The sequence below is a fragment of the Jaminaea rosea genome (genome assembly GCF_003144245.1).
Source record: "Jaminaea rosea strain MCA 5214 unplaced genomic scaffold BDZ90scaffold_13, whole genome shotgun sequence".
Lineage (NCBI taxonomy): Eukaryota > Fungi > Basidiomycota > Exobasidiomycetes > Microstromatales > Jaminaea > Jaminaea rosea.
In genome coordinates this window covers 427,304-441,311 of record NW_020289987.1, presented here as the reverse complement: position 1 = coordinate 441,311, position 14,008 = coordinate 427,304, and the positions used below count along the sequence as shown (strand labels likewise).

The following is a 14,008-nucleotide window of genomic DNA, read 5'->3' as shown; positions in this document are numbered from 1 at the left end:
CGCCCAGAGCACAGCTCGGCTTGCCCGTCAGAGCCAGTCTCTCCAATTCGTCTCTTGCTGCTGTTATTTGCCGGACCTCGCTGTGGCTCTGCCGTCGACGTCGACGCCATTGCGTCGCAAGCATGGAGTTGACGTCGAAGATCGAGCCCAATGGACGGGCTGCGTCGACGTTGCCGTCGCCGGCAAGCGCGCCGAGTCGAGCCAGTCCGACGAGCGGCGAGCGGCGAGCGGCGAGCAGCCATGTCGCCCACTCATTGAACGAGTCCTGCGCCCATGACTTCTGAAGACTTGTACGACATTGCCCTTTCAGGCAGCTCGAGGGAGACGTTGCGAAGCTCAAACTGAATGAGCGTGCTTGTCGCTGTCGTCATCGTGAGATTGAGGGGCAATCGGCAGGAGAAAAAACTGTGAGATGCGACCCAACTCAGGCCCGAACAAGCCGCGCGATCTCTAGGCCTGGTAGCGAAGAGCGAGGAGGACTGACATCGCCCGCAAAGCCCATGAGCATTCAGTTGTGAAACAGGCTCATGTGCTTCAATGCTAGCTGGCTGAAAGCGTGAGGGAAGCGCGGGCGAGGGTCAGGCCACGTCCGCCTAGTGGCTTTTGGCGCGCAGATCTGCCTGCACCTTTTGCTCCTTCCGCCTTGTCCTCATCCTTCGTTGCCCGTGATCTTCTAGCCTCGACGACGCCTTGACCTGCCCATCATGCCGCCTGCTCTTACTCTCAAGCACATCAGTTCCCTCACATTCGGACTGCCATATCTCTCGACGACCAGCGGCGTCCGCTCATCACGCCAGCTCCTCGCAGCATTGCCAGCCAAGCCCTCACCCAAGCACCAGGCCGTCCCTCAGGTGGCTATCCAGGCGACCAAGGGCAGCGAAGCGTGGATCGAGGCAGTGTATAGCGACATGAAGAAGCTCAGAGTGGATACGGGCAGCGAGATGACGGTAGAGCAGCTCTTCAGGAAGGTAAGCGGGCGAAGATGGGAGGTGCCATTGCCTTCACCCCTCATTGACTCGCCCCCCCTCGTCCTCGTCCACGCAGATCGAGGCGCCGGCCAAGGCTCTTCGCCTCAAGGAGGAGGGTATCTAGGCTCTGCATCTCGCCGAAAGTTTCGTCCACGTACATTGTAATCTAAGCGCACGCAGCAACAGCATTCTCACCATGATGACCATGACCACGTCTTCTCGCCGCCTTCGCCATCCTCGCCGCGGTGCTCTCGAGAACCCGTCGGCGGACGAAGCTAGGTCCATCAGGAATAACCATTTCACCCCTTCGCAGCGTCGACCGGCCAGATTTCCCTGGTGCCTGACCGCCGCTTCTGCCGACCAAGGCTGGCCGCCGCTGCCGTCTTGGAAGTCGTCGAGGCAAGCACAATGCGAGCGCGATGGCTGCGCCTGTGTTCGCCAGGGCAAAGACGGCCAGGACTGCCCGCCCATGCTCAGCTGCCTCCGAGATAGTCTTGCCTTGGCATGGCTCCAATCAATGAATCGGTCGGCGGGCAGTCGAGGTCGAAAGTAGTATCTCACCCTCGACGGTTCTGCCGTCCACGCCGGATCGAGAAGCCACGCTACGTTGCCGGTTGGTGTCTGCTATGCTTAGCTCTACTTCATCAAACCATCCCTCTGCATAGATCCGCATTCAATCCTCACCGCCTTTCTGCTCCTTCTCTCCCCACACAGCTGCCATTACAGCGTTTCTGTCTCACTGCCCCTCTAGGTTGGCAATGTGCGCCAAGGTGAGCAAGCCTAGTTGGCACGTCAGCCGCTCTGCCTAATCGCCCCACTAATGGCTCAATATCGCCCTGCCTCCGCGTAAACTGCCCCGCTCTCAAGATCTTCCAAGAAGAATTGGCCGATCAAGCTCATGGCAAGGACGACTGCAAGATGTCTTCGATGATTGGCACACCATCGTCGACACTCTGCTCCAACAAAGCAGCGTCTCGTCGTAACAGCTGCTTCGATGCCGTACAGGTTGAGGAAGCACAGCAAAAGGATGGTACTCAAGACGGTGAGCGGCCCTTGGTCGCGCCGGGTCTCGGCCACGTAGATGGAGCTACCCGCAGCAGCGGCCCAGACTCCGCGACGAGAAGCAGTCATGCCTCGAGGGACAGCAGCGATTTGTCAAGCATCAGTCATGCTACTCACTCAAGCGGCGGCTTGACGTGCGCTTCCAGCGAAGTCCTCTATCCTCAGCCAGAAAACCTTCATCAGTCCCCCTCTCTCGAGGGCACTAGGCGCTACTCCTTGGCTGGTCTCGCGGTCACCGTCAGCTCTGAGCAGCCGGCAAGCGACAGCCTCTTCACTCGTCGAAACAGCATCATCAGCGGAATGAGCTTGATGTCCGCCCCAACCTTCAATGGCTCGCCCCCAGCTGCAATTTCAATGCCCAGCGAGAAGCGCGTCCTCAGGGCAAGCACCACACACAGTCGCACTGAATCGGCTGCCCCATTGTCGACAACAATGACGAGTCGACGACCCGTGAAGAAGCGCAACCTCGCGACCAACGCTGCCGCGCTCATCATCGGCAAAGCTGAGGAGTGCAGTAGCTCCAGCGAAGCAGATGTGGATGAAGGCCACACCACGACAAAGAGCGCCAAGAGGAAGCCGAAGACGAGGAGCACCAAGGTGAGTGGCTGCACCCTCCGAACAATCCAGGTTCAAATCCGTTGACCCTATGCCTCTCCTGTTCAGGCCTGCGACAAATGCCGCGAGCAGAAGTGCCGATGCATCCCTTCATCCGAACGCAGTGACACCTGTACGCAATGCCTCCTCCTCGGTCTCCGCTGCACATTCGAAGGGCCTTCGCACAAGCGTGGCCCACCTAAAGGCTACCTTTCAGCCGTCATCAGCCGCCTCGAAGCAATGGAGGACACCCTTCTCTCCAAGCTCGCTGCAAATTGCGAAGAAGACTCTCGTGCCCGGGACCTCCTTGCTGACCTTGTCGGCCCTACGGCTCTTGAGCAGGTGTTGAGCGGTAAATTGCGATTCTCAGCTGCGAGGGAGGCGAGGGCAGGTGATGGCGAGCAGACGCTCAAGAAGGGGTCTGGGCCGCATGGCGTGACATGGCATGACTCGTGGTGGGTAGCTATGCCTGGCGTACCGGCTAGAGCTGCTTCTTCTTCGGCAGCGAAGAGCATCTCTGCGCGATTCTCTGTGCGAGACGCCGAGCCCGACGCTGGCGAGGAGGACGTTAGGCCTGGCACATCTGCACCTGCGCCTACCGCGCCTAGACCCCGCCGCTCCAACTCGTCTGTCCAGGCTGCGGTCCTCCTGGCTGAGGCTTCAAACCATCGGGGCAAGATCTCCTCATCCCATCAAGTTCCCTTCTCCAGCGGCGCTCCTCGAGACGTCAACGGCGAGGAATGCACTATAGACGTGACTCTGATTGACGGGCAGCCGCAGACCTCTCTCGTTGACGAAGGAGGGGTTCCTTGCTACCACGGTCTCCCCTGCGCACTCAGTAAGGTAGCCGCAGGCAACACACTCTGCATCGACGGCAAGTGGCGGTTGCCCTTGGCGTCGCCTCGGCTTAGCACGATCACGCCCTTGGCACTCCTGGATGCTCACGCCAAGGAAGAGGCAATTGCCGCCTATTTCGAGCGGATTCAGCCGACATTCGCTGTCCTTCATCGCGGCTGGTTTGACGCTCAGCGTGCGGCGAGGGATGACCCAACCATCGATGTTCTCGAACAAGGTGAATACTTCCTTCGGTGTTTCAACGCTTTAGTCGCGGCCAGCTGACTCCTTCGTTCTCGTCATACCCGCTCGCCAGTCGTTGTAGCCCTCTCACTCAGCAACGGAGCTGGAACCCCTCTCCTTGAGTGCGGATCTGCCGCGTGCCTCCTGGATCCCACTCGCTCTCGCCCATCCCTCAGCAAAGTGCTCTGCCTTGAACTACTGGCCTATTGGGCCACAGGCCAAGATGACGAGTCTCTGTGTGGCGCCTACCTCTCTCAATCCATCACGGCAGCCTACGCACTCGGCCTACATCGCGGCGAGCATGTTGAGGGCCTCGTCGTGGGCGACGAACAAGGATCCGCAGTACGCCGCATGGCCTGGGCCGGCTGCCTCATCCTTGACAAATTGCAAGTAGCCTCAGGACACCCACCTCTAATCAACGCAAGCTTCTGTGACGCACTTCCCTACATGCCTGCAGCGGGGCCAGACTCCACCTCAGCTGTAGGTATGAGCGACACTCTCACTTCGGAGCGTGCTTCGCACCTCCTTTTGCGCTTGACCGAGCACCTCTGCTGCCTCGCGATTCACATCGAGCAACTCTGTGTCGACCTCTACTCCCTCGCGCCAATTAGCCGCACCAGACTGCAGGACATGGAGCGCAAGCTGGTTCAATGCTCGCTCAATTTGCACAATCAGCTGCCACCCTTGCCTACCCTGGCAAATGGGGACATGCAGGCCAACGAGGTCGCCGCACTGGCCAAAGCATCGCTCTCTACCAAGTTGGTCTTGTCCCAAGCTTTCATTCTCCTGCATGGTCGCTTCACTACTTCAGAGAGGAGGCAGGCCAGTTCGCGGGCCGCGATGGACATTTCAGTCGCACTAGATGACCCTTACCTCCCTGCGGACCCTGAACAAGCCATGCTTCCTCCCTGGTGCGTCGAGTCTCTCTTCGTTGCCGGGTGCGAGCTAGCGCGGGGCATCCAACGAGCGCAAGCCACCGAGCACCATCACGTGGACATGCTCACAGCTCATTTGAGTAAGATCAAAGCGACCCTGCATCAGCAGGCGAATGCTTGGCCAAGAGCTGCACGATGCCTAGCCGTGCTTGAGGCTACCCCGCTCTCGCTGTCGTCGCCTACTGTCGCCCCTGTTCTGACTTCGCCTTGGCCCAGGCAGCCAGATGATGGATCCCACGCTGCCATCTCTGAGGGGCGAGCTAACCGATCTGTTCTTGTAAGCTCGACCAATGCGGCCTCTCCTCTGATTCAAGCAGCCGCTTCCTCGCCGTCCGCTACGCGAGCCCCCTTCATGGACCACAGCGGTACCAGTGATTTTTGGCAGTCACAGGCGCAGGCGCCGCTCGCTCACGACAACCCTGCATTCAACGATGCGACGATGTGGCCTCCTTCTATCACTGCCGTCGCTCACTCCGCAACCATGATCGCACCGACCTCATCGACCGCGGACGCTGCCGCCACGCCCACCACGGTAGCAAATGCTGCCTCCCTCGGCGCCATCTTAGGCAAGTCAGCACCCATCACTGCCCATCACGCCGTAGCCGCTTGGCACGACTTTGCCGTAGGGGCGAGCACGACTGTTGACCCCACAGGCTTGACAGGAGGGAATGGCGAGTACGTAACCGCTTATCAGCAAAATTGGCATTCGATGCAATCCAATCCGCAGGATCAGCACCAGTATCAACAACATGTCGATGTGTCTGAAGGTGGGAACACCCTGCACGTTGTCACGACGGGTCGGGATCGCACCATCTCGATCAGCAGTCACGGCGGAGCCTCAAGCTCGCAACAACAGGTCTCGGGTTTTGCTAGCAGCCCAGGCAGTGCGGACTCGATTCAAGCTCTGCCCGCCACCAGCCCAACGATGCAGGCTAGTTTTACCGGTGGGGTCGGTGACAGTGTAACTACGGCGAGCATGGATGGGATGATGAATTATGCGCCTTCCTCAGTTGCGGAGGGGCACGGTTGCACTGGGGTCGCTCCAGCTACCGTCGAGTCCTCGCCTAGTACGATGCAGGTACCTCTCATGTCTCAAGCCTACTGGGAGACAACTGGATCTGCCGGCGGGAACACGAGTCAGCTAGTCTCAACCACTGCGGCAGCGACTTCTGGGGAGCAGCTTCTGAACCAATACCAACACGCAGTCGACACGAACAGCGGCGCCTCTACAGCTGGAATGGCTCCATGGTCCAGCTCGGCCTTCATCTCCTCCAGCACCACCGCTGCAACAGGGGCGCCCATCACTACCGGCCAAAGCCACTACGGCCCCTCGGCGTGCTCGCCAACGCTGACTTCCATGCCTACGATACACTGCGGCGGTGCCGGCGCTGAAGCAGGACTTGGGCTCACAGCCTGCTCGTCGTCAGCTGAGACAAGCACGTCTCGAGTCGAGGCAGCAGACGGTCTGAGCCTCCTGCCGGGGCTGAAACGCTCCTACTCTGTTCAACACCACGGTCAGGGCCAGCATCAATATCATTTCCAGCCGATGGGTCAGGCTCTTCCGCATCATCAAGAAGGGGCGCCGAGTATGGTAGTTGAGGAGGATATGAAGGCTCGCTTCCTGCCAACCATCGCTGAGGATCGTGCGGGAGGAGAGGAGGAGGGAGGGGACAATCAAGGCGCGGCAGAACACCCTAGCTTGCAGGGAGAGGCAGAGTAAGGGAGCATCATTCTCTGATGAGCAATAGCCTTCCCCACCGCCGAGACTCATCCTGAGATTCTCCTGCTATCCTGCCCCAGACTTCCTGCTTTCGTCATCCAGCCCTCTGCTCTGCTTGCCTTATTCTCTCAATCTTCGCGCTCGGCATTGGCTCTCCTTGCTCCTGTAACGATTTCCTTCACTTCACGCTCAACTTATCTCGTGCAAATCACCCGAGCTGATGTGGCTGTGAATACTCTGATCGAATTGAAGTTTACATCGCTTTCGCGCTCGCCCTCGGCCAGCTCAACTCGAGCCTGAGTCGAGCGCGCTTCTCTGACTCGAAGGATGGAGGGGAAGTGAGTGAGAAGACAAAAACACAGCCGGAAGTGGTGAGGGGTAACTTCGCCCGTAAGATGATGTGTGGTAAGGTATCGCTGTGGGAGTCGTGGATTGGTAGTGACTGTGAAATGCTCGACGTCGTGCTGAATGTGTATCGTATCGCGGCTGGGCCCCTTGTTCAACGCCTGGGCGTGCCCATGACGTACCCAGAGCCAGCCGTATTGTTGCGCCTCGAGGGCGTTGCTAACAGACCTCCGGTGCCCGCCCCCGCATCACCTGTAGGCGGCCCCATGACGGAAGAGGTGGCAGTCTGCCCGAATACGCTAGGCATGTTTGCTCCGATTCCGTCCCTCGAAATCCTCGTACCGCTCGACCTCATCCCCGTCGGCGTGAAGCGGCCGTGTTGTGGGCTGGATACTGCTCGATCGTTGTAAATTGTGCTTCCCACACCGCCGCCGATACCTCCCGAGCTGACGCCTCGTACGGGCGTAGGAGCAACAAAGCTTTGACGATGCACTGGACCTTGCTGGGACGTATTGGCCTGCCAAAACGGGGTAGGGCCAGCTTGCGCCACGCCTGCTGGGCCAAGGGGCGGCGTGGCGGCGGTGGTTGTGTGCAGGCGGCCGCTGCTGCTATTGTTGAAAAGGCTACGCTGAGATTGCTGCTGCTGCTGCTGCTGCTGGTTGTGTTGGTTTTGGCCCTGCTCTTGATCGGCGCGAGACTGTTGACAAGCGGAGTGCGAGTAAGACAATGAGGAGCAAGGGTCCGGATCGCGACGTACGTGCGTGAGCGCGAGATCAAATTGGCGGTCGTCAGCTCTGCTATCTTTGCGTCTGATTCGCATCACACGACCATGTCCTGGCTGACCTTGAGCTTCTCGTAGTCCTTCGAAACGGCTCTTAGCGTCTCCTGCAACTCCCTACCCCTGCGCTTCTCGTGAGCGAGATCTGTCATAAAAGGCGCGGAGGCGAGGCGCGACGTTGAGCCGGGATCCGAGGCAGGTGCGAGGCAGGAATTGGCAGGCATCTCGCAACCTCGGCTCACCCTTGTCAAGGCTTGCATTCTTCTGCTTGAGGATATTGATCTCGCCGTTGGCCTCAACGATTAGAGACTGCATGCGCTTCTCGAGAACTGAGTTGCGCTCTTGGGCTGATTTGAGGATCATGGCTTGGAAGGCGGCCTACAGGACCGAGAGGTAGGGGCGGGGTGAGCTCCTGGCAGCATACACGCAATTTGCCCTTCTGTTGTCCGCTCGCTCACCTCCTGCGAGGTTTGATACTGCCAGAAGGCAAGGCTTCGAGCTGCAATATCGACCACGACGTCAGGGGCGAGGCCTGCGAGCACTGACTGGTAGTGGAGAGAAGCTCGCCATAGGTGGCGTGGCGTAGGGTGGCGTTCGATGCGGATTGCGGGGTCGTGGGTACGGCGACGGGAAGTGAAAAGGTGTGTGGGAAAGAGGAAGGTCCAAATCAGAACTCTATTTCGTAGGCGATCGAAGCAGCTTGGGTGGTGCCGCGTTTCGGACAGGGCGCACCCACGGTTCGGTAGTCTGCTGAAGGGTTGAGGGAGCTGAGCACTACGTCGTCGGGCTGGTCGAGTACTGTCTTGCAGGCTGGGCACTGCTTGTTGCCATTGAAGAGGGTCTCGGCACACGAGACTGCGGGGCAAGATAGCACAGCGTCGTCAGACGTGGCTCACGAAGGTCAGGATGCTACTATCTCCAGGGCGCACCGCAAAAGATATCTAGGGCGAGCAAGGCAACGAGCAAAGGCGAAATCCACAGCTGTCAGACATGACGCAGCACTCTCGCCTGCCTACTCCTCGACGCACGACTGCAAGTGGTTGCGACGGCTTTACCCTCGACTAGGAGCGACTTGCGACACTTGAGCCCTGGGCGTGGGCAGGAGCAGTTGCCGCGTGTCAAGGACTCGGATTCTGGTTCGGATTCGTGATCGGCGTGCCTATGAGCTTGTTAATAGGCTCACAATTACAATGGAGCGATTCGTCCATCTTGGCGACGACAGCCACAAACGACGGCTGACAGCTACACGAGTACGACGTCGATGATCGGCGAGGGTTTCAAAGCATTCAGACGGGATAGAGGGAGATCAAAAGGAGAGGAAGGAGCGGAGGCCGGATAGAGCTCAGTCGCTGAGACGCGCGGGCGGACTGGCAGCCATGCGACGGACGGCAAGACGCGGCGCGGCGGCCGATGAAAGCACAGCACAGGCTGCGCAGCAGTACAGCGGCACCCACCTCACCGCCATCACCGTCGATGCCGCTGCTCGTCGACGCCACTGGGCGAATTGACCGCTGCGGCTGCATGGCTGTGATGGATGCCGGCTGGTCGACTTTCTAGCTAATGCTGTGGCTCACGGTTGCACTTCGGTCAAGACCATGGCCCTTACCCCTTTCGAGGAATCCGCGCCTTTTCGCTCCCTCGTCGATCTGCTTGCGTCCACGCCGTCGTCCTGCTTGTCAATATCGCCATCGCATTCGCCATGCCTCACGCGACTTGGTCCCAACTTTGATGCTCAATATCAACGTTAACTTTAGCGAAGCCTCCTTGTACGACTGAGAGCTCGAGGACCTCGACTTGTACGGGCGGGCCGAGCTAAAAAATCACCTGAGCTTAGCTTTGAGCGGCCAGCACCCCGCGATTCACCCGTCCACCGACGTGTATGCGTGCCGAGACACGCAAGCCGCGCAAGCCTGCCTCGAGTGCGGCGAACGCGAGGAGAGAGAGCAACTGCCAGTCGACGGATCGAGATCCGCCCTATTGAGTCCCCGCAAGCGCCTCTTCAATTACCCACCCACGGAAGCCTCCGGGCTTCTCTCGACTACTCACACGATGCCGGCCACAACGCACCGCTCACGACCCGCATTGAGCATGCACGTCGACAGTCGTGCCTCGCATACATGGCCCCCTTGGCCTGTCATGTCAAGTCATGCTCGCCGCCATCAGCAGCCAAGCGACAAGCGTAGGCCGCAGGAACCTCAACTTGCTCGCTCGTGTGATCATGGACAGCACCAGGGTAGCCTGGGGGAAATAGGGCCTGCGACAGGGTTCATCCTTATCGTGTGAGGAGGTGCGAGAGAGCAAGCTCGTGTGAGCAGGCGTCGTTGCCATGCCTCGCAAAAGGGCTCCATGGCCAACTCAAAGCTTGTTTTTTGCATGTCCGACTGGCACTGTGAAGCCGGCAACCAGACCCTCAATGGCGTCCGGCGGAGGCTGTGATCCCAGTTCGGCCAGCCAGAGTTATATGGACGTCGAGTACGGCGATGAAGGTCCCCATCAAATCCCATTTCATCGTTTCCTTCTCTCTCATCCCCTTGCTCTTCATCGATACCGCCACTGACCCATCCGGCCGGGTCATCCTCCCTGCCGTTGCTGTGCTTCTCGCCGTTCGGCATCGCCACACCCCGCCAACACCGCCAACACTCTCTTTTAATCAATCATGGGCGGCGATCTCCGACTGCCATTCGGCGGTCAATCTCCTTCTCAATCACCTTCATCTCGCCCCTCTGTTCAGCGCCGCCCTTCCTTTGGCTGGACCACTCCTATGACGGCTTCACCTTCTTCAACACCAGCCATGGCTTCGAGAGGCATGGTACCCCCCACGCCCACCACTCCTTCAATGTACCACTCGGACAAGCAAGAATGCGAGGATGGCGATGATGATGCCAGCGAATCGACGCCCTTTGCGCGCGACGTCGAGAGCGTGCCACCGCCGTACTCTGACGACCCAAACGCCACGCCATGGTGGCAGCGAGCGCGAAGGCCATCATTGTGGCGACGTAGACATGACAGCGGGTTTGGACTGGGCCGCGGATCACTCCGTGACTTTTCACTGCGTCGAGCATCCTCCTCAACTCTCCGTGTGGGCGCGTCACGACCCGTGACCCTCCTGCTTGGCCTTCTCGTCCTCCTCTGCGGCGCCATTTTCCTCATGCTCCTTGAGCAGCGACACCTCAACGCCGATGGCGACACCGGTGGCCGCACCATCTTCTTCTGGCCTACAGGATCAGACTCATCCAAGAGCACCGCAGCCAAGGGCTCCCTCGGAGCATCGGGCCAGCCTGTCATGCAACTCGCCCGTCGCCCTCAGACGATGCAAATGCACGAGCCCTTCCTGGCGGAAGACGCCAAGTACCTCGACGCGTGGGTCGCCCGTGGCGAGATCCTGCCGGGTCTTGACCTCTCTCAGCAGAACACCATCGACGGTCTTTGGTTCTGGGTCAATGGCTCCGACCCTCGTCATCACGCCGCTCGCAACTTCTACGCCCTGGACCCCTACCGCGCCAACGTCGCTGAGCCTCGAAGCTCAGACGCGCAAGGCCACGCCCTTGCTCGTCGCGACGACACGCTCAAGCTGCAAAACTCCGAGAATCGCTTCCGCGAGCACGACGAGCTGCGATACAGTATGCGAAGTGCCAAGAATGCTTTGGGCGACTCGCTGCGTACTAGCCACTTGATCACTACCGACTTCTGGGCTAGCGGCAAGCCGGAGATGAATGCACTGGCAGACGCCACGGCCGCCAATGTCGCGCCCTCTGTCGAGCCTGTTCGTGCCACTTCTGGAGCTCAAGTCGCCTTCGTGCCCGGCAGCGGCCGCAGTGACGTGCTCGAGATCGAGGCGGGCCTCATGCGCTACGGGCAGCTCCCGCAGTGGCTCGATGTCGACGCTCCCGGTGTCATGGTCGGTCAAGCTTCCCGCCAGCAGGATGTCGAGGAGGGAGCCGCACCGCCCAAGATCAAAGTACACCATGATTGGCAAGTCACGGCCGACCTGCACTCCGTCGATCCTATCACGCAGTCGCGACCCGAGCCGCTTTCTGAGGCCGAGACTCTCGCCCACAAGTTGCGTGTTCTCCCTACCTTCAACTCGCTCGCCGCTGAAGCCTCGCTCGGCCTTCTTGTTCCTGGGCTGGGCGAGAACTTCTTCTACAGCAACGATGACCACTTCCTCGGCAATCGCGACCTATCCGTCAGCGACTTCACCTCCCCGCTGTATGGCACCGTCATGCACATCAATCGCTTCTTCGTCATTGGCCCCTATGAGCACCCGCCTATCATGAAGGGCGAGCTTCCCAGCATGCGCTACTCTGCCTACCTCCTGGCACAGCGCTTCGGCAAGCGTGACCGTCACTACATCATTCACGTGCAGAAGGTTCACTCTCGCCCGCTAGTCGACGAGGCCCGTATGCTCTGGGGCGACCAATTCGCGCGCACCGTTGGCCGTCGTTTCCGCGGCGATGGTCAAGGTGCCAACTCGCACCTTCTCTCGTACAACCTTCAGATCGAGCGTCACCGTGAGGCCCTGCTTTGGTCCTGGTTCGTCGCCAAGCTGGACGTTGATGGAGATGGCAAGTACAGCACGGATGAGCTCAAGGGCGCTCTCTTCGATCTTGGATACGACGCAGATGAGACCGACTACAAGCCCATCTGGCTGCAGGACAACATTCCTATCCACACCCCACAGCGCGACAGCATGCTTCGCAAGAATGTCAACGAGACCTTTGATGCGTCTCTCTTCCCCCGCCCGGGGGCGAGCACGTACCAGTTCTCTTCGCAGGATGGATACGCCCTCGCTGGTGTTCGCTTCGACAAGGTCTCTGGCCATCAATTCCCCACATTCCACACCGAGCCAGGAACCAAGGAGCACGACCTTCACCAGCCTGCTGCCATCATGAACTGGCGCGTCTGCTGGCCCTTTGACAAGGCGTACGACCCAATCGCTCTCTTCAGGCACATGGCCTTTGAGAACACGGCCTGCGGTGACTTCCTCCTCACATACCTCGTAGCCCGCTCAGGCAAGAAGGGCCTGGACGTCTTCCTCCCCTCTGCCGACACCCGCTTCCCCGCGGTAGCCACGCCCGTGCAGGCAGACCAGACCACGCCTCACCTGCCCCTCGACTCACGTTGGGACGACTGCGACTTCTCACTCTCGTCGGTCGCACGCAACACGGGTTCCTCCCTCGCCTCGCGCCGTATCTTTGCCACTCGCCTCATCCAACGCTACGCCTACACGATCGCTGGTGCGCCCTTGGACTTCCAGATGCTCAAGGAGCCCAAGGGGGCGAAGAGGATTCTGGACAGCCTCAAGAGGAGGCAGCACAATTTGGCCTTCATTGGTGTCAATGACGACGTCATTCCAGGCAAGGGCGAGGAGGAGACGTGGAGCCTGTTCCAGCAGTGGATGGAGGAGATGTGGCCGACGAAGACGGCAGCGCTGGACTTTGAGCTGCCTCGCTGAGCGAGATCGGCGCGCGATCACCCTTTGTACTTCTTCTTTCTTCTTCACTAGATACCCTCTTCTCTCGTCCGCCTGCCACTTCTACATTCGTCCTGGATCGTAATCGGAAACGCAGTCGCAATCTCACAGCCTCGTCCGCTTGACGGATGACGTGGTGTACATGTGTGATATGGGTGATCGAGATGAGTCGAGAGGAATACTGACATGTGATCGAGCTGGTGAATGTCTATGACCTGGTAAAGTGTAGGACTGGTGGCGCATGAGCTGAGTGACGCGAGTGTGACTGATTAGCCGTGACGTTGAATGCTTGCGTGCTGAGTGCGTATTGTGTATGTGCTTGCGCCTGCGTTTTGGTCGAGTCTCTCCTAGCCCCGGCACCAGCTCGTAGCTGACCCGCCCTGCTCGCCACGATGTCGCCTGTTTTCCAAGTTGCTCCGCTGCTTGCCCCCTCTGCAGTCAATGCCACTGCTAGCGCGGATCAGCTCGATCCTCTGCATCTTCGCGAGTTAGCGCAGCTACTGCCTCAGGGTCCGCCGTTCCTCCCTCCTCTTCACGTCCCCTCGCAACCCCCTGATCTCCTCCTTCCTCACCCTCTTCATCCTTTTGCAGATCCCACACTCGCACCTCTCCCTCTGACGCTCCCAAATCTGCTCCAACTCCTCATGCGCTTCCGCCGCAGCCACGCCCGCTCCACCCCTCCCGTGCGCCGTGAAGAGGGAGAAAGCGCGAGTGGCTTGTAGGCCTTCGCGGTATTTGCGTGGGACGGTGACGGGAAAAAGAGACCAGGCGTCATAGAAGTGGTCAACGCGGCAGGACTCGCACGTGTTGAGGGCCGTATCGCCCACAGCCAGGTCTTGGTTCGTCAGGATTTTCCCATCGAGATGGTTGCATGAGTTGCGCGAGCCTTCCATGAGGCAGATATCGCTGCAGGCGGGTAAGAGCGAGGGCAACAGCTCAACGTCAGCAAAGCGAGGCGAGGAAGGCGTGCGTGATTGGACAGAAGACTGGTATCAGTGCTTACCAGATCAAAAAGCTGGGATTCTTGCCTCGAGTGGCAGCCGCCCATGTCTGACA

The 14,008-nt window shown here is 59.5% G+C and overlaps 5 protein-coding genes across 5 annotated transcripts; 3 read left to right on the top strand and 2 right to left on the bottom strand.

The window, feature by feature from the left end:
* The first annotated feature begins 663 nt into the window (after positions 1–663).
* On the top strand, positions 664–1,203 carry BDZ90DRAFT_233863 (hypothetical protein). The gene is made up of 2 exons (XM_025506797.1): positions 664–968; positions 1,045–1,203. Exons 1-2 carry the CDS (start codon positions 705–707, stop codon positions 1,090–1,092), a joined length of 312 nt encoding a protein of 103 aa, XP_025360461.1. The 5' UTR covers positions 664–704; the 3' UTR covers positions 1,093–1,203.
* A 79-nt stretch (positions 1,204–1,282) lies between these two features.
* Positions 1,283–6,569, top strand: BDZ90DRAFT_64483 (hypothetical protein). Its single transcript, XM_025509747.1, has 5 exons — positions 1,283–1,581; positions 1,683–1,738; positions 1,836–2,627; positions 2,694–3,696; positions 3,775–6,569. The coding sequence occupies exons 1-5, from the start codon at positions 1,473–1,475 to the stop codon at positions 6,354–6,356; spliced, it is 4,542 nt and encodes a 1,513-aa protein (XP_025360460.1). The 5' UTR covers positions 1,283–1,472; the 3' UTR covers positions 6,357–6,569.
* Positions 6,480–8,020, bottom strand: BDZ90DRAFT_233862 (hypothetical protein). Its single transcript, XM_025506796.1, has 2 exons — positions 7,938–8,020; positions 6,480–7,857 (listed from the first exon to the last, which is right to left on the bottom strand). The coding sequence occupies exon 2, from the start codon at positions 7,519–7,521 to the stop codon at positions 6,856–6,858; it is 666 nt and encodes a 221-aa protein (XP_025360459.1). The 5' UTR covers positions 7,522–7,857; positions 7,938–8,020; the 3' UTR covers positions 6,480–6,855.
* BDZ90DRAFT_233858 (hypothetical protein) lies at positions 7,342–9,024 on the bottom strand. Its single transcript, XM_025506795.1, has 6 exons — positions 8,663–9,024; positions 8,508–8,567; positions 8,409–8,420; positions 8,216–8,334; positions 7,545–8,024; positions 7,342–7,398 (listed from the first exon to the last, which is right to left on the bottom strand). The coding sequence occupies exons 1-5, from the start codon at positions 8,685–8,687 to the stop codon at positions 7,839–7,841; spliced, it is 402 nt and encodes a 133-aa protein (XP_025360458.1). The 5' UTR covers positions 8,688–9,024; the 3' UTR covers positions 7,342–7,398; positions 7,545–7,838.
* Positions 9,025–10,270: 1,246 nt separating this feature from the next.
* Positions 10,271–12,934, top strand: BDZ90DRAFT_228196 (hypothetical protein; the record flags this gene model as incomplete). The annotated part of the gene is made up of 1 exon (XM_025504796.1): positions 10,271–12,934. One exon carries the CDS (start codon positions 10,271–10,273, stop codon positions 12,932–12,934), a length of 2,664 nt encoding a protein of 887 aa, XP_025360457.1.
* Between the last annotated feature and the right edge of the window lie 1,074 nt (positions 12,935–14,008).

Coding starts and splice junctions, on each gene's coding strand:
- BDZ90DRAFT_64483 (XM_025509747.1), top strand. CDS start 1,473: ATGGCTCCAATCAATGAATCGGTCGGCGGGCAGTCGAGGTCGAAAGTA. Junction 1,739..1,835: donor GGTTGGCAATGTGCGCCAAG/GTGAGCAAGCCT, acceptor CCCGCTCTCAAG/ATCTTCCAAGAAGAATTGGC. Junction 3,697..3,774: donor CATCGATGTTCTCGAACAAG/GTGAATACTTCC, acceptor CCCGCTCGCCAG/TCGTTGTAGCCCTCTCACTC.
- BDZ90DRAFT_233863 (XM_025506797.1), top strand. CDS start 705: ATGCCGCCTGCTCTTACTCTCAAGCACATCAGTTCCCTCACATTCGGA. Junction 969..1,044: donor TAGAGCAGCTCTTCAGGAAG/GTAAGCGGGCGA, acceptor TCGTCCACGCAG/ATCGAGGCGCCGGCCAAGGC.
- BDZ90DRAFT_233858 (XM_025506795.1), bottom strand. CDS start 8,687: ATGGACGAATCGCTCCATTGTAATT. Junction 8,568..8,662: donor CGAATCGCTCCATTGTAATT/GTGAGCCTATTA, acceptor GCCCACGCCCAG/GGCTCAAGTGTCGCAAGTCG. Junction 8,025..8,215: donor CTTCAGCAGACTACCGAACC/GTGGGTGCGCCC, acceptor CTCCACTACCAG/TCAGTGCTCGCAGGCCTCGC.
- BDZ90DRAFT_233862 (XM_025506796.1), bottom strand. CDS start 7,521: ATGCGAATCAGACGCAAAGATAGCAGAGCTGACGACCGCCAATTTGAT.